The sequence below is a fragment of the Podarcis tiliguerta genome, assembly GCF_965153285.1.
Source record: "Podarcis tiliguerta genome assembly, chromosome: 4".
Classification (NCBI taxonomy): domain Eukaryota; kingdom Metazoa; phylum Chordata; class Lepidosauria; order Squamata; family Lacertidae; genus Podarcis; species Podarcis tiliguerta.
Window position 1 is genome coordinate 77,217,805 of NC_139537.1, and position 26,116 is coordinate 77,243,920.

General features: G+C 40.0%; 1 protein-coding gene and 1 long non-coding RNA gene across 2 annotated transcripts; both read left to right on the forward strand.

The window, feature by feature from the left end:
* Positions 1–25,629, forward strand: ANKRD10 (ankyrin repeat domain 10). The gene is made up of 6 exons (XM_083437980.1): positions 1–408; positions 5,954–6,106; positions 7,218–7,309; positions 19,399–19,634; positions 20,886–20,981; positions 23,990–25,629. Exons 1-6 carry the CDS (start codon positions 208–210, stop codon positions 24,445–24,447), a joined length of 1,236 nt encoding a protein of 411 aa, XP_083294106.1. The 5' UTR covers positions 1–207; the 3' UTR covers positions 24,448–25,629.
* LOC310676384 lies at positions 809–3,350 on the forward strand. The gene is made up of 2 exons (XR_014510517.1): positions 809–2,119; positions 2,490–3,350. It is a non-coding gene; the product is annotated as an uncharacterized lncRNA (long non-coding RNA).
* Positions 25,630–26,116: the final 487 nt, after the last annotated feature.

The following is a 26,116-nucleotide window of genomic DNA, read 5'->3' on the forward strand; positions in this document are numbered from 1 at the left end:
CGCGCCGTCGGGGCCTGGCCAAAGCGCCCGCCTCTCGTAGGGGGCGGAGCCCCTTCAGGCCCGCCTCGCTTCCTTTGTGTTCACGGCTTCCACACAGCAGCGGCGGCAGTCGGCGGGGCTGTTTGCACGGTGGCTTCTACCTCGCCACCACCGCCTTCTTTCGCCGGGCGCCTTCGGTTCTCCCGTGGCTCAAGCACCGCCGCCGCCATGTCGCTGGGATCCGGCCCGGAGGCGGGTTTCTCCAGCGAGGAGCTGCTGACTCTGCGCTTCCCTCTGCATCGCGCCTGCCGCGACGGGGACCTGCCGGCTTTGTGCTGCCTCTTGCAGAGCGCGCCCCGAGAGAACCTGGCAGCCGAGGACTCCTTCTACGGGTGGACGCCCATCCACTGGGCCGCGCATTTCGGAAAGGTATGGCGGGGGAGAGAGAGACCAGAGGCAGGGGGACCGTTTCCTCAGGCGGCGCCAGGCCGTCTGGAGGTTCTACGCCTCGAGCTGCTGGCGAGGAGCAACGGCCGGTGGGCGCGCGCCGGCGCCATCTTAGAGCGCTTCTCCCGCCTTGTTCGCGCCTTGTTCGCGGTTGCCGCCATTCCGCGCGCGCGCGCGTGTCTTTGTTATAATAAGAATAATAAGAATAAATTAAAACAAAAACCCTCACACGCCGTTAACTTCCTCTCGGCGTGGTATTGGAGAGGGATAAGAAGGTGCGTTGGGAAGGGGGGAGTGGCGCGCGGCACTTGCTCGCGGTCTGTCAGCGCAGGCGAGGCGGCGCCGTTAGCCGGCCTGTGTGGGTTTCCCTCCCTTTTATATTTTTAAATAAGAACGAGCCGAGAGCGATGAATTAGCAAATCCCGGTGGCGAGCAGCATTAGCCTGTTATTCGGCGCTCCCTGAGCGACCTCGTAGGCGGCAGCCTCGGGAGTGGAAGCGTTTTGCCTCAGCCGGCGCTTTGCGAATCAGTGGCTCTCGAGCCTTATATTTTTAACCTTCCGTGGGGATCGTCGGGTCGTGGAGTTGGAAGAGAACCCCCCCCAACACGGTCATCTAGTCCAACCCCCCCTGCTATGCAGGCGTCTCAGCTGTGGCTTCGAATACTTATTATTATTTATTTATTGAATGTATATACCGCTCTATACCCGGAGGTGGGCGGTTCACAGAACAAAATTAAAATATAAAACCACAACATACAATACATATAATCAAAATAAAAACAACAACCCAATAACCCCCCAAAAAAAACCCCCCACATTTTGAAAGAGAATAGGAAGCACTGAGAGATGTAGGAAGGCATGAACTCTCTGTACCTAAGGGAACGCCTAAGAACAACACTCTTAAGCCCATTGCCACATATCTTGCTGTCAAGGGGATGGAGCTGGTTTTCCCCCCTGGGTGTAGGCAGGCGTTACTGGTGAGAACCTGCTATGGATTGGGAGTATTCCTGTTCAGGATGGTTAGTGAACGCTCACATTTGGTTGCTTCAGCCACTTTCCTCCCTTCTTGAACCCGATAATGTAAGCAAGCCAGGAACGCATAAAAGTATTTGTGGTTCTTTGATTATTGAGCTTAGACACACAACTTCCTGCTTTTATTGTTGCAAGTCTTCCCTTGATGCTGCTGTCCTACAGTACCCACCATTTCTAATCCCTAGCCTTGCTGGCTGAAGCTGATGGAAGTTGGAATCCAGCATCATCTGAAGGGCTGCAGGTGGTTCCCCACCTATATGCCATACTTGTCCAGTATTTATTTGTGCATGGTCTTTGGTTGCTATGCAGAGCTGTGGTGTTTGCCCTAGTACAACAGAGCTATAGTGGCAACCTTCTTTCCATATTCTGCCCCTTTCCATCAAATGTTGGATTACAAAATCCTCCCCTGTTGAATCAAATTCAGAAGAGGAGAGGGCCCCTGCATCTTGGGATAATTGAGTGGAAGAGATCTCAGCAAGTTCTAACACAACTATTAAAGGAGTGTTGCCGTTGTCTACATCTGGCTACCCGAATTCTGAATCACAGTTGACCTCCTTCCTCTCTTATCTTAGAGAGAACAGAACTACATCCAATGCTAGATTCCACTTCTGCCTCTTTTCCAGTGGTTATCCTTTGTGCTACACATGGGATTGGGTAGAGGTGCTCTTGTAAAGGTAAAGGTACCCCTGCCCGTTCGGGCCAGTCTTGCCAGACTCTAGGGTTGTGCGCTCATCTCACTCTAGAGGCTGGGAGCCAGCGGTGTCCGCAGACACCTCCCGGTCACGTGGCCAGCGTGACAAGCTGCCTCTGGCGAGCCAGCACCAGCGCAGCACACGGAAACGCCGTTTACCTTCCCGCTGGTAAGCGGTCCCTATTTTATCTACTTGCACCCGGGGGTGCTTTCGAACTGCTAGGTTGGCAGGCGCTGGGACCGAACGACAGGAGCACACCCCGCCGCGGGGATTCGAACCGCCGATCGCAAGTCCTAGGCGCTGAGGTTTTACCCACAGCGCCACCCGCATCCCTAGAGGTGCTCTTGAGTTCATTGTAAAAACCTAATCTCACCTTTCCACTTTGGTTTGCCACTTGTTATTAAAAACTCTGTCAGCCACCTGTTTGTGATGTTCAAGTTCTTGAACACCTACGCAGTTTGCTCTGACACTGATGTATTTGTTATGGCATCAAAGTTGTTCAGTCCTAAAAGAAAGGGAGTGTTCTGACTCTGCCTATGTTTGGCAACAATAAATCTTACTGCGAAATGATCCTCTGATAGTGGATGAAGATTAACGTAATCAGGATTCTTTCATGTACGCTGGTTTTCTTAGCAGTATCAGCGTTTTCTATGGTTCTGATACATTTTTCTGTAGAGCCCTATCAAAACACATAACTATTTCCTGTGGGCCTACTACTCTTAGTAGAATTTAGTTGGATGCAACCCGAAGAATAGTAATTGTCAATCGTTAAAAATAAAATTCCTTTGTGAGTGTAAGCAAGTACAAACAACTTTATAAACTGACACAGCATGCCAAGTTCCTGCTCCTAAATTATTGCAGCTTCTGTTTCCTTTCTCCCACTCTTGTAATGTTTCTTTTTCCTCATCTCTCATTTTGTCATCTTCTAGTGTTTGCCAAGAAGATGAAACCCTAGGATATTATTAGGCGCCAGACAAAAACATTTGTCTTCTCCTAGGCCTTTGTTGAATTAATGTATGTATGTTCTTTCAATGTGGGGGGGGGGGGAGAGAGAGAGAGCATTTTTGTTTGTTGCTATGTAACATACTTTTGTGTTTTTGTATTGTAAACTGCCCTATCATCCTCGGAAAAGGATGGTATATGAAGTAGTAGCAAATAAATAAATAAGAGGAAATAAACAGTATGTCGTGCTTTTAGCCTAATTACTCCCTGTGTAAGACATTTCTTTGTGATCTTATTTGGAAACATGTTAACAGCACTAACTGGCAACAATTATCAGTTTGCATACCAAAGCAAAGTATGTGTTTACTAAATTACTTTCCCCCAAAGTAGGGTGGATAAAAATAGATTTTAATAGGGCTTATTATAATAACAGTGCAACTGAAACCCCTTCTGCACCAGGCAGGATGGGTTGGATTGGGTAGAGGAGTCCTTCAGCCAGGCCTTCCGGCATCTGCCTGTGAAGTGACACTGCCATCATTATAGTGGCATGGAGTTCCCATTTCTGCCTGCAGAACACAAAGGCAGGTAAAAGTGCCACCAGTGGAATGTTTAGACAGCCTACAAAAAGACTGACAATGGACCATGGGGGGGGGGTTGAGCCTTACAGGGGGATCTGCTGGATCTGAAGCCAGCCCCCACTACCATCACATTATGGCATGGGTCAGCAAACTAAGGCCCAGGGGCCAGATCCAGCCCAATTACCTTCTGGATATGGCCTGCGGATGGTCCGGGAATTGCGGACGTGGGGATTCTGATCATTCGCCATTTTAAGCAGCCCCTCTACAGAGCCAGCCCTTTTGCACCGCTCATCATCCCACCACTCATCCCTCTGCCACCCCCAGCCCCTGCCGCTTGCAAGGCACAGGTAAGCAGCCACTGGGGCTCGTCCGGTGCTGTGGAAAAGGGAGGGTCTGAGGGACAGTGGTCCAGCCTCCTGCGGAAAAAGTTTGCTGACCCCTGCATTATAGCATTGAGCCCAATGCAGGCCCAATTGCTGTGTCAGCTGCAGGCTTTCAAAAGGTTATAATATGCAGTAGCATTCTGTTGCAGATTCTACTTCTAAATGTATTAACTATATTTTGTACCAGAGACTAGAAGTCTTTGCAATTTGCTCATAAGCTGTAGTTATTAAAACTTTTATCTGCTGCACATGTGCAGGTTTTTTTAAATGTACATTTTAAAGGAAACTATGAACCTGTCCAATAACCATTGGTCTACTTTTTCTGAAAGGTTTTATGTATTTAATCATTTGGTTGCTTATGTACAAAGAACAGTACTGCCCACCCTTTTCGAAAGAGCATACAGTCCTATAAAAGGTTTGTGGAGTTGTAGTGGATCACACACACACTCCAGGCTCTGATAGCATTAGTTAGAAATCAACATGCCCTGGGATCCATTATGATGAAGGGCAAGTTCAGTATATATTAGTGTTAACATACACTTCATTTAGAAAGTATCTTAAGTATAATGGCAATCAAATTACTCTTGATTAAAAGGAGAAATCAAATGACTGTCCATAATGGTTCGTGTTTGGCTCTTTTTGCATTGCTTCAGTTTCTGCAGTGTGGGGAAAAAAGCAAAGATGGCACTAACAAAGCAGACAAGACCAACCTATGAAGCGTGAAAAATGGTAGAAACGGAATTGATGTACTTTGAAGAATTGGCAGGCTCAAATTATTGTTTAGAATGTCTTTTATTACCCTAGAACACACCTGATGTTATATGTGATGTTGGATGAGGGTTGGTGCAGATGTGGCTCCCAGTGCACAACTGGGAGACTTAAAGTGTGTTCCTGATTGGCAGTGACAGCAAGCCTCCCTTGCCAAAGTGTAGCCAGCTTATTGGCAGTGTGAGCAACCCAGCTGGAATCAGCTGTGCTATTGAGTCTCTCACCTAAGCACATACCAGCTGGCAGATGCTCACTTCTAGCTTCCTGGAATCTGCAGCACTGCTAACTTCCACATGATGAATTCAATAGTACAGCCAAGTGGAGCTGGAACTGAGCACTGCCAGTTGGTAGGTGCTCAGTTCAAGTCAATTTTTCTGCAGAAGTCAGCTCCAGATAGCTCTGCTCAGCTCTTTGAAGTGCTGCCATCACCTGATGATGTGCCGTTTAATGATTGACAGGTGTCTCCCCCCCCCCCCAAAAAAAAACCCTGTCAAGTTTGGCCCACAAGGGGTATGAGGAATAAGGTTCTGTCCTACCAGCCAGATCTAGCTTCCCACCCCTGGCCCTAGGGGAATTTCAACAGCGTTAAAACTAACATACAAACCATAATCAAACACACAAACAATATTTGGTAATTTCTCATTTCCTTTCATATATATCTGCCAACATATATATTTGCATTCTTTTGGCTTTAAAAAATGCTCATTCAAATATTGCCTTCTCTTGGTGACCTTTTATCTAGTTTGGAAATGAGTATTCTGTGGCTACTGTATTTACTGAGTCCCTCCTTGGTGGCAACCTTTTCAACTCTTTCCTGGGAGTAATATTGCTTTTGAGTAAACATGTATAGAATTCCTCTGTAAATTTCATAAATACGTAAAATAGTCTGATTTCACATGCAAACTTATAGCAACTTACGGTATATATTTTATGTTACGTTCTTGTAATGAAAAACCATGGCTTATTTTTATATCTGAGAAGCTTTATGTTGAACAGGAATTGGCCACAGATTCTTTTAACCATTTATGTGATATCAGGTTAATACAATGAGCTGTTTATATGACACCAGGTTAATACAGTGATGTGTATAATTAAACATGTGCTTTTTCTGTTCTTTGTTTCTTTCTAAAGCTGGACTGTTTAATGCAGTTAGTGAGAGCGGGAGCTACTGTTAATGCCTGTACAACACGTCATGCCCAAACACCAGCCCATATTGCTGCTTTCGGAGGACATCCTCAGTGCCTCATCTGGTTAATTCAATCAGGAGCCAACATAAACAAACAGGTATTGATTTGGGTTTCCCCCTCTAATCTTATGCTGTAATTGTCAAACTACTGTACACTGATAAGATTTTCAGGTTTGTGACTCACATTGTTTGAATATATCCTTAAGAGAGGTATTTCAGTGTCCTGGATAAGCTGTCTCTGAATGACCTATTTCAGAAGGTGATGCTGGGGATCATTACTGCACCAGCCCATGGTTGTCATCTCCCGTGCCATTCAATACCGGCATCAAATGGTTAGGACATGTTATCTGGCGTGGGCTGAGGTGTCATCAATCTGCAGATGACACCAAGCTATACACATCATTTTACATCATATCCATGTGACACAGTGGTGTTATAAACTACTACAGTCCATGGTTATGGACTGGATGAGGGCTGAAATAGAGACTCAGTCTAGACAAAATAAAGATATTGTGAATGGGCAATATTCTCATGATCTTCAACTTGTTTTGGATGGGGTTTCACTTCCTCTAAAGCAGTGATGGCCAAACTTTGCCCTCTAGCTGTTTGGGGACTACAACTCCCATCATCCCTAGCTAACAGGACCAGTGGTCAGGGATGATGGGAATTGTTGTCCCGAAACAGCTGGAGGGCCAAGTTTGACCATCACTGCTCTAAAGGATCAGGTTTGTAGCTTGGAGGTGCTCCAGCTGCCTCACTTTTGAGGTACAGGTGACCCCAGTGAATTAAAGTGTCTTTTATCCTCTTCATTTGACATGCAAACTGTGGTGCTGTCAAGACAGAGAGAGGTGGAAATTTTAGCTTGTCCAAAATAAGTGGTAGGAAGTTGATGCTTCAAGACACCTGGAGATCTTTGAAGCAGTAGTTTTATTTACGTATTGTTTAAATATATATACTGCTTTTCGGGTATTAAAAAAATAGTCATCGTAGGCCATATCAGCTGGGGATTGATGATATGTAGCTAATAATCTTTGGAGGTCTACATGACTCATAGTCTACCTGCCTCTGGTCAAATATTTGCACATCTGTCCTATAGTCAGTCCAAGTCGCTTTGCTAATCTGTCATTACCCATTTTTTGTCTTCAGTCCAAGAATTATTAGCTTAACCTATACATATTTTGTATTAATCTGCTATATATTTCCCCCCAGGATTATGGTGGTGAAACTCCTATTCACAAAGCAGCCCGGTCTGGTAGTATGGAGTCCATAAGTGCCCTTGTGGCTCACGGAGCTCAAATAGAGTAAGTAAGGTTTGGAGATATTTTGAGTAGTTGTGTGTCTAGTTAACTAACATAGAGCAGTAAACTCAGGTATTAACTGAGAAACGCAGAACAACAGGCAACTAATGGAGATGATTTCAATTAGACATGTTGAATTATGCTAAGTATTGTACCTTTAACATGTCTTGTAACTTTACACATTTTACAGTGCAATCCTATGCACATTTACTCAGAAGTAAGTTCCACTGTATTCGGTGGCCTTTTACTCCCATGCAAGCGTGCATAGCATTGCAGCCAAAAGTGAAATCAATGTCTGTCATCCATGAAAGAGTGCATTTTTAAGTTAACACTATTAATTGCACTTTGTAGAATAAGCTATTAAGTATTTAAGAGCCTATAGCTATATTTAAAATATGACAGACCAATTAGTTATTTGTTAGAATAGAATTTTAGGTATGCACATTAGTAGGATTGGTAGTGTTTCATAGTAAGTTCTGTTCTTGCACTTTTAACTTTTTCTTTAAAGGTACTGTGTTCTTCAAAACATTCAGAAAATCTCACAAACAATGGCAACATACCGCATGGACAAATTGGATGCACTGTTCACTAGAACTGTTGAGTATAAGCTGTATGGCTTATAATATAAATGATGTTAGCTTTTTCTCTTACAGCTAGTTTTAGTATTTAAATAGTACTTTGTATCTTAATCTGAAGTATAAACTTTCCTTTTAGTTCAGTACAATAAGAGTTTGGTGCTTGTTTAACCCTTTGGTTTCCATTTATTAAATCGGCTAATACTGAAACTCAATAGAGAGATACCTTAAATCCTCTTACACATTTTATAAGTTATTCAACACAATGGTCTTGCTCAAAAAGTGTATATATCTCATAGGTCTTCCATTGAATTATTCTAATAAAATCTTTAGACCTGTCCAAAATCTTTGGTCTTACCTGAAACTTGGTAAGTTTTCTCTCCTACCCCCCCCCCCCCCGCCCGGTCTAAACCCTTTTTAAAGACATGAAATATTCTACTGAAGTTTTCAAATGCGGATGCCTAAATAGAGCCACATCTCAATTGGAGGACAAAAATTTATCTTAAATAGAAAACCTGACAATAAAAAAATGGAGATATCAGGCAGATATAGAACTTACTGTGCAAGATAAGTTGTTTGAAGTAATGCTTGGAGAAAATAAAATAAGACTTTGTGTCCTATATAAAGCAAAATTATTGTATTTTGTAAGGACTGTGTTTCAGAATATAGTTGTTGTTAAATATTTGTCTTTGCTGTACTTTCAGACATTACATATCAAGCAGAGCACTTACTAGCGCTCGTTGTTCGTGCCAACTTAATACATTTAGCTTTTCTCTGGCTTATTCCCCTGTTGGTTTCTCCATTAGGCCCACAATCATGATCCCATAGAATCATGTAGAGGTGGAAGGGACCCCAAGGGTCATCTAGTCCAACCCTCTGCAGTGCAGGCATTTCAACACTCGGTCCCCAGTTATCAAATCATCAGTGATTTGTGATAAATGGCAACATGCAAGTAACTTTTGAGTATGAGCAAAGTGTCTGTTCTTACCAAATGATTTATTTAAAAAGTAGATATCTAACACAAGCTTAGTTACCCTTCTTCCTTTCTGTGCTGTTTTAGTTTTAGAACACGATAAATCCTTGGGGGTCTAAAAGAACTTCAACAGATAAGACATGAGACTCAATTACTGTAAGGTTACTCAGTAGATTAATTTTTAAAAATCATTCCAGGCTCCAATTTTCTATCCCCTTTTGTCACAGAATATACGTTCATTCTGTCTGGGTTTTGACCATTGGTGACCCCTTACCACAAAGCAACTTGAGTTTCCTACATGCTGGGTTATATATGTACACACCTGCTCATCTCAGGGAGCAGTTCTTTAGAACAATGTTTGTTTGGTAACAACCAGCTTTGTGTTTGGCAAGCATGGAAACAGATAGAATTAAATTGTTTCAATAATGTGATATCTGAAAGTACTAAAACTTCCAAATATGCAAAGCAGCCATTTTTTTAATCAAACATTAATTTGATGCCTACTGTCATAATAATAAATTTACTGATCTACCTGCGAACATTTCAATTTGCTTTTGTTGTGGCAGTAGTAATGCAAACCATTTGTATAGTATCATAAACATGCCAGGCATTACGTAAGCAAGATTCGTGTTGGGCATATAAGGAGCTATACATAGGCGGGTGGTTGAAAAAACTCATGAGCACTACTAGAACGATATGAGGGTTTCAGTTCTCAGTTCTAGTTTTCAGATCTAGATGTTGAAGATAAAGATGTTCTCATTAGTTACTGCAAGGTAATTGGCAATATAGGTATCCGCTTTGAAAACTGAAGTTTAAGAGGTGGTCACATTGCACAAGATAATAAGTGAGTTTAAAAAAATAACACACTCCATACTTTTTTGTCTTGCCTAACTTTGTTCTGATCACAAATATTCAGTAATGCTATTCAAAATGGCTTTTGCAACGTGTAAATTGTATTATGATATATCAGTAGAATTCCTCCACTGAATTCAACCTTGGTTTTCTGTGGAGCTTAGTTTTAACCATACCTAAAATACTGACATTTTAAAAAAAGATTGGGCAAAATGCATTTCTAGTATCTTCATATAACTTTGTTTGCATAGGCAGATATATAAATCTGTCATTTTGGAAACATGGATTAAAAATACAATACAGTAATGCACATTCACGCCCTCCCATCAGATGGCAAAGCGATAAACAACTACCTGACATTCAGAAGACATATTAAGGCAGCCCTGTTCAGGGAAGTTTTTAATGTGTGACATTTTAGTGTATTTTTGGTCTCTGTGGAAGCCGCCGAGAGTGGCTGGGGAAACCCAGCCAGATGGGCGGGGTACAAATAATAAATTATTATTATTATTATTATTATTATTATTAGGCCTGAAATGAACACACATCCAAGGCTTCATTGTCTTTTTCATGGTGAAAAATCTTGTAATGTTAAATTCACATTACAGTGACATTTCATAATTGAAATACTGTTTTAAAGCATGACTATTTTGCTTGCTTTAGCATTTTTATGTTTTACTAATAACATTTTTGCCAGTTTAATTGGGAATGGGAGGCTCTTAGCCTGAAACTTTTAATCAATTCCAATTTTTTAAAAAATAAAAAAACCTAGCAATTCTGAAATAAGGGGATTAAAATAAGAAAGTGTTGCTTTCCCTAATGCTGAAGTTGGATCCCTTGAGTTGTGTATATTTAATAGACAGCAATGTTAAATGTACCCCAGTGGAAAATATTTTGATGTGTTTTGTTGGATTTTACCTTCTCATTTTAGCTGGAGCATATTCTGTGCACTGTATACCCAACAGATATAAACATGGTTGCTCCTTTAACTTTGGTTCAGTGTTCATGGACACGAGAAGAAGGGACGCAGGTGGTCCTAATGTCCTCATATAAATAAAAGGTTTGAGGTGTAACTTTTTGATGTGGATACATAAAGTGACTTGATTTGAGAACTGCATAATGACAAATATTTGTGCATTTTACATATTTAATCTTGTACCAGCGCATGTACAATTTTGGTGCCATGTTTTCTTTTGCCTTTCTAGTGTAACATCAGTGAAAGTCAATAAAAATATATTTTTTAAATCTACATTTTTATAACATAGCTGAAGTATGTGTCTGTAGGTAATTGAGTGTATGTAGCATTAAACAGGAGAAAGATCTCTCATCACTTTCCTGCAGTTTCTGTCAAGGTTCTTACATCTTGTATTTCTTCTAGAAATGAAAGAAGCTGTATAAATTCTTTTAATTGTAACTACAATATATCTTCTGTTCACCACATCTTCAAGTACTTCAAGGTAATTGAAGGATTGCTTCATCTATGTAGACTACTTCAGAGCTGCAACAGTTCAGTTGAGCTGCATTATAAATTTCTGACGAAGGACTATTGGAATCACAAGTTTTCCTTTGTGAACAGCGCTTTGTTAACAGCTTTTAGGTTTTAGCACAAAGATGGTAGAGATGAGACAGGATGAATTGGCTCAACTCTTGGGTATCCCAGGGAGGAAGAGGAAACACCCTAACCTGTGTGCATATATATATGACAACAGGTTCCCATAGTCTCACAGGAGAATCCAAAGGGGTCTCACAGAACAGGAATCCAAGGGGAGAGTACCCCAACCCACAAATTTCTACCTAATGCCAAAGCACCACCCATACTCATGGAAAGCAACCAGCTTGCATCTAAATATAAAACCTGCAGCTACGTAATTGTAACAATACAAATTAGATTTAAGATTTCTTTCCACACAGAATTCTAGAGTCATGAATGTAGTATCTTTCATTGAAAAGTTCATGTGTTCACAACTAGCTGGAGTGGGCTTTGCCAGCCACAAGATTGAGTCCAAGACCAAATAGGAATCACTGTGGTCTGCAAAATACTGCTGGCTCGTTACAGTTCTTTTGCTATGAAGCTGACTAACAAGTTTCATTTCTATTAAATAGAAGGCAGAAATGTGCACTATTTGTTCCATTACAAGTGAAGATTTAGGACCATAAATAGATTCAGGGTCCCCAATCTTTTAATCTACATTTATAAACTGAACAGTGTGCCTAGTGTTAGCAAAGTAATTAGAACAAAGGTGACGTTTCCCCTTTTTTATGGATGTGGCAGGACTTTAATTACATCAGCTGTCAAGAATAAGCCAGAAACAAGGTCTGCTCAGAGGAGCCATGCCTAATGAGCACAGCAGCTCTTCTCAGTAGGTGAAGCAGTTGTGTCCCCACCTTCCCAAACTGCCTAAGGCTCCTCTACCAGGTCCATCCCAAGCAATCTGAGATTCTCCGGGTGCACCTGTCTTTTCTCCTCCTCCTTCATACCATTCCTGGTCTTGGGAGATCGAGGGAAGGGCTTTCTCAGCAGGAGGGAGAGGCACTCTGGCTTCTTCACCAGCCCAACTCATCTCTGGCTCTTGGCTTCCCTCCTCTCCTGCTTCTGATTCTGAACTCTCTGCAACAAACTTTCCCTGTTCACTGAACCCTGTTAGCTTTTCAGCTTCTGACACCACCACCTCCCAGTCTTCTCCCTCTGACCATTCATCATCCTCCCACCACCAATCCCTGAGCTTGAGCCTTCTTCACTTGCGGGTTCCCTAGCTGGTGCATCCCACCATTCTTCTGTCTTCACCCATAGAATGCATGATCTCGATTCTCTTCCTCAATGTATCAGCTTTTGTATTGGTTTGTAGGGAAGAGAAGCATATGCAGCCAGTTTCCATCATTCTGCTTACCAGAGGTTGGTTCTGTAAGCATTCACAATATATATTTCATGGGGCTCCCGTGGAATCCAAGCCATTCTTTATTTTCCCAATTATATCTTCACTTTACATATGATTTTATGAAGTCTCAAGATTGTCTTCTGTCTCTACATGCAAAGCGTGAATACACTATACCTGCAGGTTGTAATATATTTTGGTAGGAAGATGAGAAATGTTTGTAATTTTTCCTCTTGTTTGGTTTGTAAAAGTAGACATGAGCAGTGTTGTTACTTAACATCCAGTTCCATAGACCACATTTAATTCAGAAAGGCAGTGTCTTATTAATATATATTCAACGTACACATTCCAGTGCACTGTAAAAGGCAACCTGTTAAATTTTTGCCTGGATATTAGGTTTTTTTAGAAATTGCATTTTAGCTACTACAGAGCGCAGGGCTTGCCGATCAGAAGGTTGGCAGTTCAAATCCCTGCGACGGGGTGAGCTCCCGTTGCTCGGTCCCAGCTCCTGCCAACCTAGCAGTTCAAAAGCATGCCAAAAAGTGCATGTAGATAAATAGGTACCGCTCCAGCAGGAAGGCAAACGGCGTTTCCGTGCACTGCTCTGGTTCACCAGAAGCGTCTTAGTCATGCTGGCCACATGACCCGGAAACTGTACACCGGCTCCCTTGGCCAGTAAAGTGAGATGAGCGCCGCAACCCCAGAGTCGTCCGTGACTGGACCTAATGGTCAGGGGTATCTTTACCTTTACCTAACTTTGGTTATTTAAAGCTTGCTATCTGGTAAGAGAAGGATAGCTCTCGGATCCAAAATGCACAGTAGCTTTTATAAGGAGTAAATGCAACATTCAGGGTCATCTTCTGTATTTTCCTTTCAGTCTATTTCTAAATGACATTTTACAAACCCAGAATGCTTCAAAATAATTCCTAATTAAGGGGACTGAATTGAACAGCATCTTGCTTTACATAATGTAAGACTTCTTGTTTCTATCGTCACTTTGTCAAGATTTAACAGTGCTTGTGAACTATTGATTTGTCTCATTTAATACACTCCTTGGATGTTTCTTCATCATATTGAAGTACTGTAAGTACTTGTAAAATCCCACAAGAAAGGGGAACCTTGTAGTTGTTGGGTTTTTTTTGTTTATTCTTCAATCCTAAGCATATAATATAATAACACTTAGGTTACACAGAAAGTGCAAACTTACAAAAATAGTAAATTATAGCTGATTCAGGGTAACATACTAGTGGGCGAAAAGCCCATCTTTTTTATTTTGTGGGGAACCTGAGCATGTCAATTCTTGTCAGCTCCGTGATTTCAGTTATAGGAGAGTGGCAGTCGAAAAAAATTAGGAATCTCTTTCCCCTTTTGTACAGGAGTAGTTAAAAACGCTGCACATACAACTTTGGAGAGAGCAAGTTCTGGAATATTGGAATTGGATGGAAATACATTTATTAGGACTAGTCAATGTTACTTTACCCAGCTTTGTGCTCCGTTTCTGACTGAGGGGGGGGGGGGATGCCTTTCTTAAGAAAACACAGTTTTGTCTGCAGTCTTATTTCAGCTTTATGGCAACAGTGAAGGAAACTTCTGAAGGCTCTTAGACTAAGATATGTTAGAAGAAGGAAGCAGGGAGAACATAGTGGTGAGCAGTTAGCCATATCTGCGTATTCAATATCAGAACTTTAAGATCTTTGTAAAGCAAAGTACAGAAGCAAAGAAGAAATACAATAATCCTCATGCTGAAAAAATATAGATACGTTATTTAATGTGAAATGAAAACATGGCACCATAATTATGTATGTTTGCAGTACATTTCTGCAGTAACTCTTTAAGTGAAGTTTTCCCCAATTGGTCTCTTGTTATTTGTTCACCACAGTTTCAAGATCATTCTGTTGTACTTTCTATTTTTGGATGCCAAAGGGTTAAAACTTTCAGTTTAGCTTCTTTATCTTATTATTATTTATTTATTTATTTAATGCTTTAACGGTCTTAGGCTGGGGTCTGAGGAGCCTATGGAAAAAAAACTTGTTCACTTCTGCAGTGCTGTAGCAAGAGTTTTATTCTTTAATCCCATGTATTAGCTACTTTTTTCGTGTAGGCATAGTTGGTAATTCTCTTTACATGCAATTTACCAAAATTTAAAGTAACGGAAGCCATGAATTGACAATTTGTTTCTAGTACATATCATGTTTACATTTCAGAGAACTGACAGAATTACAATGGGCTTCAGGATGAAAATCCGTGCTTGAGAGTCCGTGCTTGAGTCAGGCGCTCTGTCTCATTGTTAAGGTGGTCACATGATGATGGCTTAATAATAACTATGTGCTACTGCACTTTATGTATGTTAATATAACTTTTAATCTTAATGTTGCCTGCAAATATGTGATCCCTTATGATGTAAGTTTCCTGTTTTATGCACCATTGCCCGTTTTTTTTTTAAATCAAAGAGAAGATTCTGAAACTATAAAAACTACACATGTCAATGTTTTACAGCTACGTAATTCGAATTGACTTGATTTTTTCAAGTAATCCTAGAAAGGGGGAGCATTCCATATAGAAACTGCTGAAACTGCCACAGGTGCTTCTCCGAAAACCTTACAGTTGTGGCATTGAATGTTCAGTATCGCTTCCTTTCTGCACACAAGGCATACTGTTGAGGTATTTGTTGCGGTGATTGGTTTTAATGCTAATCTAGGAATTCAGATATAGCATATATAGATTTGCATGCTTTTGCTTACCCTAATTACAGTTTTATAAAAAAAATTGTAGACTAACAATATATTAAGTTTGATTATTTATAAATGGGCATATTACATTAAGAATTGAGGTTTTATTTTCTTAAGATTGTCTCATGGCATTAATGGCGAAACATTTTAAGCTGCAGATAAAGTGGCAATCACCCCAGTTTAGGGGTTTTTTAATTTAAAAAACATTTTTAACCCCGCCCCCCTTTCTTAGAGTTTTAAGTAGGCCTATGTTTTGTTCAAAGTATGTGACATTATAAGTGGATGATACATTCAGGATGCGAGTAGTATTCAATTCCCCTTTCCCTCCCCTCCACCCAGTAAGTCAGATGCAAAATTGCAAGGAAGAAAAGAATAGGGGCAAGTTTCCTTTTGTCAACTCAGAAAATTAACTCAGTAGACCCCCTATCACATTTGTATGTTTATAAACCTCCTAGGGATACTTTTTGGAAACTTGAATCATGCCTCAATGATTGTAATTAGCAAGGTGATTAAAAAAAATTAGGTTGATGCTCTTAAGTGTTTGCTCTCTGTATTTCCCCCCGTTAAATCAGTTCATCCTATTAGAATTATCTTGAAAAATTGATTATCTGACCACATGTATAGGATGGGCTACCCGTTTCCTTAGGTCACATTATTGAAAAGAAGCAGTAGTTATATATATCTGACAGAGAGCAATCTCCTGGCATTTGAGATTACTGCAGTGAAAGTTAACTTTGCATTTAGGATTAGGTTGAAATTCCTACTGTAGTCAAGGAATATCTACTTGATGACTGATCAATTGGAGTCTGATATGCCCATGAATCTTAATGGCAAGATTGCAATATATTTATACTTAAAGATTGTATGCTGCATCACTGCCATCCTTTAATAGTTGGTTTATAATATTACAACAGTCTCAAATGAATCATGGCCCTAGAATGGATGTCATGGTGACATAGCTAAATGGAAACTCAAAACAAGAAGAGTGAGATCCACAGATGAGAAGACTCCTTGTCAAGACTAATCAGTAGTAATGAAGATTCTGGAAGCAGCACATTGCCCAAGAGGAAAATGGATGAGACACAGGGGGAGAAATCTACTATGAATGTTACCCTTAGTACTACAAACAAAGGTATACATGTACATCACTGTTAAAGGTCAGAAGATAAAGAATTTAACTCAGATGAAGTTTAATCATGTATAATTATATGTACATTCAGATACCTCACAACAAAAGCATTTGGATTACTAATTTTGTTCAAACTGACCTTTTGCATTTGGAAGGACACAGTTCTTGCCCCCCTCCCCCACCTCTGAACTTTAGTATTCCTGTTTTTATCTCGGTAAACTCTTGAATATGTCCTATGCCACCCTAGATTAGAGAGCTTCTATTCCCACCATCCAAGATTATAGGTCTGGTTTTGTTTTGTTTTTTTAAAGCATATAACCATCTCTTATTGCAGCAGCAGCAACAGAAGTTAACATCAGCAGGACAAGTCTAACTTCTGTGCTCGTTTGCAATCTCACATGTTGATCTTTGTACATTGTCTTCGCAGGCTTGCACTATTTCATGAGGGGTAGAAGGGCCATCTAGGTGCAACATTTCAATAGGGCTTGATTTCTGTTTTTTCTGACTTTGATTCTATTTCACGAATTATTCTTGATGAATAAAACCTTTGTGCTCTTGGTTAAGTATCTTTTCCTTTCTGGTTTAAAGCTCAAATCAGTTCCAGCGTTATGTGTTACTACCAGTTACGATTTGTTTCACGTAAAAAACCATATTGAGCCAACCAGGTGTATCATAGGATTGAATGAGAATGATAGCAAAAAGGGAATCATTTTTCGCAACGCAAAGTTGTGTATTTTAGTAGGTCTCAAGGCCTGCTACAAGTTAATGATCTAGATTTTTTGCACTAGCAGGTTAATCTGTATACCAGTGATCAAATTCACAATACTTTGTGAGTGCATTTGCTTTTTTGTTAGAGGGCCAAGATTATAGATCAAATCAATCACTCTTTTAACATGCAGTATTCCCTTATGTTCATACTCATATTTTCTTTGAGTAGGTTTGAAATAATAAAAGCTGCCTTAATTCTTGGGATCGGGGCAAAGAAACTTCTGTGCCATTCTGTTCTTGAAGATCCTCTTGCTGATCCTTGCAACTGCCTTTCTCAGAATTCCCAGATATTACTTTTAAGCTTGTTGCTTTCATCAGATACTACTTCCTTAACAGAAAACATGAAAGTCTCTAGGTGTTTATAAGAAAAGGAATCTTTGAGAAAATCTTAATTAGATCTCACACATACCTCCCCTTTAAATTTAGTGGCTTTGGTGAATAGAAAAATAGAACAGCTTTCTTCTGAAAATACGCAGTTTCTTCTCTTCTTTTTCCCTTGCTCCTGTTATTCCAAGATTTAGCATGTGCTAGTCTGGGCCCTGGGTTAGCTTTTATTTGCTACTCTGAATGGGTGACATTTTGCTTTATAAAATGTCCTTCACAAAATTGCACACTCCTCTTGTTATTTTTTTGCAGGGAAATTCCCTAAGGTTGAATCCTTGAGATTTAATATTCTTATTAATCTCCACTCTTAAAAACTATGAGTTTCCACTTTATGGATTCTATCTTCCCGCCATTTATTTGCTTCATATTTGGAGCTTTCAATACAGCTTTTAAAAAGGCATGGAGGCTTGGGGACTGAAGTAGAAAGTCAGACCCATGGTGAATGGGGTATCTTGTTCTGCTGTGGAATCACACATTCCTGGACCTCTATAGGCTATGTCTTGTTGCCATTTTGGCAGTTTGCTGCCTCCTGGTTATCCGTAATGTGATGACAGTAATCCAACACTGCCCCTCCATTCACAGTTCTGTGTCTAATAGGTGATTTGGGTTCTGAGCCCTCTTTCCTCCTCCCAGCGGCCCAAGTAACTTTCAGGCATAGGAAGGAGTGGAGCTGCCAAGTGCTTTTAGGGGAGGTCTGCCCAAGCAGTCCCATTGGAACACAGGACTGGAGAGAGGAAAGTGGATTCTATTGAACCCTATGCCAACCCTCATCTATGTTCAGATAGCTTGCCCCATTTGTTAAAAAACTTTTTTTTTTGTTCAGTCGCACACTAGATGGTTCAGTGTTGAAATACATGCTATATGCTGAATTAACTTCATCTAGCAAATAAGCTACATTCTTTCACTGAAATCTTCCTTCATTGGTCCATCTACCTATTCATAGATAATTAGCTACATAGCTAAAAAGAAGCTCATGCATCATTACAAGTATTTGGCTCTTCCTGGACTTCCTAGGGAATATTTCCTTGCTATTCTTTTGTGCTATTTTGTTCATTACTACTTTATTGTCCTTTAGAGTATGTGTGAGAGATACAGAAGCTATGTAGATATTTTTTATTGTCAAGGCAAATCATGAATTCCTCAATTTAAACTGCATCTGTCTTACCATCTTTCAGTTTTAGAAGTTCAGAGACTAATAAATCCTTCTGTACCCATGATCATGGGCTAAAATAGTGAATAATACATTACTACTTATGATGTCACAAATTTTGAAATAAGCGGTGAGCTTAATAAAAACCACAGTAGCAAAATAAAGCACTATATGTGGATATATATGTACAAAATTTATTGCACGTGCATACCTAGTTTTTATGATTAGGAAGAACGGCGATGTATTTTTGTGGTGTTAGATTCTAGAATGCCATGGACAACTATTCTATAACAGTTTTCTCGAGTACTTTGTTCAGATAATTCATTTTATCAAATAAATTAGTATAAGACGAGTTGAATTAAGAGTCTGAAGTTTGTGTAAGAGTTCAGATACTTCAGACCATAGGCAAGAAATTTTAGCCTTTTTAGACATTTAAATAGGAAGCTTTTACTTTTTGTGTCACATGATACTTAATTGTACTGCTTCCCAAACTTTGTTTAGAATAGAGATATGTGCTAAGGGATTAGTTACATAATATAACATTTGATAATTTAAAACCCTTAATGGGAATTTGCAAAATTTTCATCACCTTAGTAGAATCAGCAGCAACCACCAGGTTATGTTTATTATGGGGTATAATTCAATATATTTGTATTGTGCAGCTTGAGAAATGCCAGTGGCCAGACAGCAGCAGATCTTGCACAAACCCAGGGCTTCCAGGAATGTGCTCAGTTGCTCTTGAACCTCCAGAACTGCCCGCTGAACCGTTTCTATAGCAATGGCACTTTAAACGGGGCCCATCAGAATACTAGCCCCAGTCTCCTCGGTAGAGGCATAAGTCGAAAACGATCCTTTGAAGATATGAACAGTGTTGGGATGAAGAAAGCTAGGACTGAAGGTGAGGCATTGGGTTTCTGTCACTTTTGCTTGAAAGTAGTTTGAATGCAGAGGCCCAATTCATTCCTAATGGAAAACCATGGTGGTTCTTTGTGGTCTCTGTGCACTCACACATGTGGGTTCAGCACCTGCACAGAGCTCATTCAGTAGACTTCTAAAGCTTGCAATATGTGCATGTACCGAAGAGTTTGCCCACCCCCCAAAAAAAACTCTGTTCTGTTTCAACTACTCCAAGAACTCTTCTTGGCTAAAAAAAGTTTGGAGGTGGCAGCTCTACAGTCACAAGAGATTTCTGTTTGCACAATGGAACTGTCTTGTTTCCTCCAGCCCGCCCCCCCAATTTGTCCTCAAATCTAGTTGGGGAACCCTCAAGCAGATGGGGGCGGGGCGGCATATAGGGGAAGGAGAGGAAACAAGTCCCTTTTACCAGTGCAACCCCAGTGTTGCAGCAACAGACACAACCCAAATCTCTGTCTACAGAAGAACTCTTATTTTCCCGCATCCTTTTCTCCTCTCTTAAAAACATAAAACCAGATGCTGTGCGTGCCCCGTGATGCAGTTGCTGTACAGAATGTAGACCACAGTGTGGTCCACTGTTGTGTAAAGAAACTTGTATGAACTTAGAACTATTTTCAACCATGCCAATGAAACTGTCTCAAAATGTTCCTGTCCAATTTACTTTTCCCTGTGAGTTACCTTAAATATGCTAACTACAGTTGTTAAAGGGACACAGGTGGTGCTGTGGGTTAAACCACAGAGCCTAGGACTTGCCGATCAGAAGGTTGGCGGTTCGAATCCCTGTGACAGGGTGAGCTCCCGTTGCTCGGTCCCTGCTCCTGCCAACGTAGCAGTTTGAAAGCACGTCAAAGTGCAAGTAGATAAATAGGTACCGCTCCGGCGGGAAGGTAAATGGCGTTTCTGTGCACTGCTCTGGCTCACCAGAAGTGGCTTAGTCATGCTGGCCCCCTGACCTGGAAGCTGTACGCCGGCTCCCTCGGCCAATAAAGCGAGTTGAGTGCCGCAACCCCAGAGTCAGCCACAACTGAACCTAGCGGTCAGGGATCCTTTTACCCTTTACCTTTACAGTTGTTAAAGATATGGTTTCGTCCATTAGACTTACTGCAGTCCATGGGGTGTTTGTTACTTTTGAAGGGGCTGGTCTGAGTAGGCCTAGCATTAAATTCCACCTATAAAATGTTACTGTAGTTAAATAAGAAATATTCACCAGTTTACATCATTCTTTCCTAAACAGGTCAAAGTTTTGGTGGTCTGATATCTGTGATAAATGGAGGAACTGAAGATGATGCTGACAATATGCATGTTGATAGAGAATTTCCTGTTATATCAGGTGGGAGTGGACAGTTTCCTGTTAACCACAACAGCATTCAAATGGTTGAAGATACCATGCAGAAGAGTGGTTCTATTGGACCCAAAGAGATTGAAATATACACAGTTTCTGCAATGCAGACTCCTTGTCGTTGCAAGAATCAGTATGCATATTATCTCTAACTTAATCTTACTGCACATGTCCCAAAGTCTTAAAACTTATTTGCGTTGCTAAAATACCTTTATAAGACTTTTTTAAATAGCAAGATTATCAGTTTTGTAGAAGATGTAAGATATGAGGGAAGATGTTGATGACAGATCCAGATAGATGATCCCGTGGTTGTTCCTGTCTAGAGACCTGCATGCCTTGTGCCTTGATCAGAGGTGATCCTACTTGCTTCTTGGAAGAATATTCAGCATTTGATTAATGCAGCAATTATTTATTGTAATTAAAAAAGGTAAAGCTGATTGCACTGCCTTAATAATCATCTAATCAGTGTATAGGATTGTAAATTTAGCTCGGCAAATGCTACCAGTTTTGCTTCGAAGAAGGTAGCCTCAGTGCGTTAAAGCAACGGGATGGGTCCAGGGGCAAGCATTTCTAATGAGTCTTACTCATGGTAGTACCCTGAAAGTGCCCCACTGAGTGTCGGTAGCCCTCCTGAATGTGGTGCAGAGGGGAGAGGAATCCCAAAACCTAGTGCCTCCATCTGGTTTTCAGATTTTACCTGGAGGGGCATACCACAACCTGTCCTATTTAGCAGGGTCCCCTGTCCCTTGGAACATTGGGGGGGCTGTTAAAGCTGCCAGAGTGGACTGAGGGATCCAACCTGATATCTATGTCTTGGTTTTATTGTTAGTATTCAACTAAAATGATAGCTAATGGATGCTTTGGGGCTTGAGTTACTATTTGCAACCCATGAAGAAAATCCTATTCATACTCCTTTGTTGAAGCCCAGTCATTAGTCACTCTTCCCATTTCAAGGGCTGCTGGAAATGCATGAAAATTCATCTCTTCTCCTAAGGGCTTCCTTAGTCACTTCAGTGGAGAAAGCTGCCAAATGCATGCAAAGAGCATACAATGTGCAGACCTGCTTCAGCTTCCACTGAATGGAGATGATTGCGCACACTGTTCTCTTAGAGACTGGTGGTAGTTCTATATTTTAAATGACTCATTGATGCACTTTTGCATCTGTTAATGTGCACATTGGTTCTGGAGAGAATATTTCTCATCTCTGGTGCATAGGAACATAAAGTGGATTGGGTTATAGTCATTGCTGTATAAAATGGAAGGGGGCAGAATCTCATGACCCTTGATACTGCTTTTTAAATAGAAAACTAATTGTAAGTCTTCACATTGTGTTGTCCCAGTAAATTCAACGCAAGTGTTTATATTGTCATTAGAAACACGCCTACGTGAATCTTACACAAACTTTAATGAGGCGGTTTTGTTGAGTAAGGCTGTTAAGTAACTTACGTAACAACTTAAGTTGTTTCCATTATATTTGAATTAATGGATGATTCTCATTGTTGCTGGAACAGATTTCCCCTTGCTGTCCTCCCCATCCCACAATCTGTTTTGAGTGTTCCCCAACTCTCTAAAGCAAATTTGGATGGCTGCAGGAGAAGGAGAGGAAGGGAAAGTTCATTGTATGAGCATTTCTGCTAGCTGACAGTCACAACTGGATAGTGCCCAACAATTTTGCATGGTATCTAATACAGTCCCCCCATATCTGCTGTAGAGAACTGGGGAAACACAAAAAATTCTTCCACCTGCATTCTAACAGATGCTGCCCTCTTTTAAACATACTGATATAAAATACTGGTATGCCAAATAATATTTCCATTTTTTTAATACACCGAATGATTTTTTTGGGGGGGACAATATTGCTAGAATATGGCATTTTGCCGAAACAGGGCTGAAATTGAGCTATGAGGCAAAAACACCTTCATTTTTTTCATGAACTTCTTCATGTGCCCAAAGATCATCCCTAGAATACCATGTAAAACACAGAAATGCCTTTTTTTTACATGTAAGAGAATATTTCACCTTGGTGATTTAATTTATTTTTGCCAAATTGATATTTTTATGTCCTGCTACTGCTTCTAGTCCCATTACATATAAAATTTCTCTTTAAAAAAGAAATATAACTAATGAGATAATGTTTACAGAAAACTATTATTTTGCACTAATGAGTAATGAGAAAAGAGACCATTGGCTTATTGCGAAAATTTTGAAAAACACCAGATCTCTATACATTTTGCTGTGGCCATTCATGGTGTTTTTGCAGCAGGGTTGTACCGACTTGAAATTCCACTCTAAGGAAGAACATAGATTTATTCTGCGTCTAATATTAAATATAAAATTGATATAAAATAAGTTTTGATCTTAAGACATGTTGCATAATCATTCTTGCATTTGCATAAGGCTTTTGATATGGCTGCTTTACTGTGTGCTCATCTGAAATTTAATAAAGCAGAGTTAATTAATATTGGCGTAACCTTTAATGCTTTGAAATTCCAGACTACTCACACGTTTAGTTTGTATTTCATAGTAGGGAGTTTTATATTCTAGTTAAGAAGTACATCTAACCTTTTCTTTCTCCGATTGTCCAAAATATTGCTTGCAGTTTTCTATGATCCCTTTCATAATTGTTAGAAATGTACTTACATACAACTCCTATGCATCTTAACTTAAAAATAAAATCCATTATCTTCAATGGAGCTTCAAGGAAGTGCATGTGTAGGGTTGTGATCTTAACAGATTAACATTTTGAGCATAGTTTAGCTGAAGCAGCAATATGTAAATTTTAATTACACCTTGTAGAGAAATTTTGTTTATAAAATGTTTTACCAGACACCTCTGTTTCTAAGGTGTATTAGTAAACTATCATTGCCTAAAGCATGAGGCTGCACTGGGTTTGTTTTGACCTTAATTTGGAAATATTTTAATAAAACTGCAATAAAATGGAAGAGAGCTTTTATTTTGATCAAGTCAACTTGTGGTGACGGGTCTATTTCTTGACGCAGATATGAATTGCAGTAACTCCATATTGAATGCATTGACAAATGGACATATCGTCAATGGACATTTGGACTTCACTTCCCCAGCTCAGCTCAATGGAATGAGTGCCAGGCACGAAGAATGCCTAACATTGATAGCACCTAATGCACTAGCCTCTGCTAATAAACATACACTCAATGGGGGCAATAGTGTTGAGGAACCAGAGAAGGTTGTAAACGGCTCTTCCGAAATGTGTGGCTCTTTGCATCTGAATGGAAGCCCAAGTAGCCTTGTTTCAAGCAGGCCATCATGGGTGGATGATCTCGGAGATACATTGCACTACGGACATTACCATGGTTTCGGGGACACTGCCGAAAGTATTCCTGAACTTAACAGCGTTGTTGAACATTCCAATTCTGTTAAAGTTGCACAGAAATATGATAATACTGTCTTGGGTACAATGTATCTCTATCACGGTTCCTAAAGTTGTCAATACCATATTTTGTGGGTGTCGGAACATATTTTGGAAAAATACTACTAAGCAATGTAATTTGCCTGGGGGGGCAGTATAATCTGAAGGATGCAGCAAGTAACAGTTTTTACATGTTGTTTAAGAGAATTTGACACTTGATAGCCTTACGCTTCTAGTTTTGCATGCACAGAATCCATTAGTTCTACGAATAGGTGCTTTTTCAATGGAATGTTTGGTCTTTTTTATGACGAGTTCTAGTTTTGTACTTTTTTTCCTACGCTTATAAACACTGTACTTTAGAACTTTTGTTTTTCTCTTTAATTAAGCTCTTTTAAAACTAAACTTTGTGGCAAGAATCTCATTTTTGATATTAGGAAAGTACAAATTCTCTAATTTAAGATATATCTGTTGAGACTATGGTAAGCAATATCAGTGCCAGCTATGACTATGCAAGGAGTGGGTGGTGACAGTAAAAGCATTTGACGCAATCTGTTGCCTCGCTTCTCAAAAGGAGTGGCTTTTCTTTTAATAAGTTAATAAATGAACTACTTATAAATGCAGTAAGTAGTGGTTGTAATACGTTTTGTTTCATAGTTATATTTGGGTTGCTTTTTTTAAAAAAAATGGTTAGCTTTTTGTATTATAAAGTTCACAAAACTGATTCCTAGTATACAACTGAAGGCAGAAACGGGGCACTTTTTCCTTTTGCTTTGCTGCAGATATGCATGCTATTTTACCATAGCTCACAGAATGGCATGATGGCACCTTTTTACTATGTATGTGAATTATTAAAAAAAACCTGTTACTCGTTGAAATGTTGTCTGGTCAATATATTTCAGCTTCATGTTTCGTTACTCGTATAACATGAATATATTTTTCTTTTTTTAAGAGGAAAAACACGTTGCTTTAAAATGTTATATATTTCCAGCCTGATATAGAGGCTGTGTTGTTGTTTTTTAAGCCAAATTCAATGGAAATGCATTATTTGAAGAGTGAATAGATGTATATGCAGAATATGTAAACGTGCACTGCGAAAGCTTTGTAATATTACTTTTGTGATTTTGGGTAAAATTGATGGGTGAAGAAAGTGTTGAACTAAAAGCAAACTGTGTGCTTAACTTGTGTTTGTATCTTTTCGTTTCTAAAGGGACCTTTACAAACTGAATTTAAAATAAACAAGCAAACTCCACCTTGCATTTTAGTTTTGTGTTTTTGTGCAGCAGCAGTATCTGTCTTACGTCTGTCATTTGGCTGCCAGAGCTTTTCAATATGCAGTGACATTAAGTGAACAGTATATTAGAATTTTGCCAGATGTTGCTAGGGGACATTCCTAATAGGGGTGGAGCCTCCTACTGGAAGGATGAGGCAGATAGCATTTTGGGGTTTTTTTTAGTCCTGGATAAAATTTAATTCAACCTCTGGTTTTGCTGTTTCTCACAATTCAGGAGCACAATGGGTGCATTTAGCATTTATCAAGGGGAGAAAAATGAAAAACCACAGAAACCCCCATTATGAAGTGAAATACTACACAGCATAGTACGGGACAAAACTGAAATAAAACATAGTGTGACAATGTTAAGGCATACGGGCTTCAACGTGGTTCACTAGCGAAAAGTCATCCTGTATACTTAGGACTTAAAACATGTATAAACATACACACTCAATCTGAGAATCTATTTGG

What these genes read in the sequence shown, in the direction of transcription:
- ANKRD10 (XM_083437980.1), top strand. Translation starts at nt 208, where the DNA reads ATGTCGCTGGGATCCGGCCCGGAGGCGGGTTTCTCCAGCGAGGAGCTG. An exon ending in GCTCACGGAGCTCAAATAGA is followed by an intron (nt 7,310 to 19,398) that starts GTAAGTAAGGTT and finishes TGTATTGTGCAG; the next exon opens with CTTGAGAAATGCCAGTGGCC. An exon ending in AGAATTTCCTGTTATATCAG is followed by an intron (nt 20,982 to 23,989) that starts GTGGGAGTGGAC and finishes TTCTTGACGCAG; the next exon opens with ATATGAATTGCAGTAACTCC.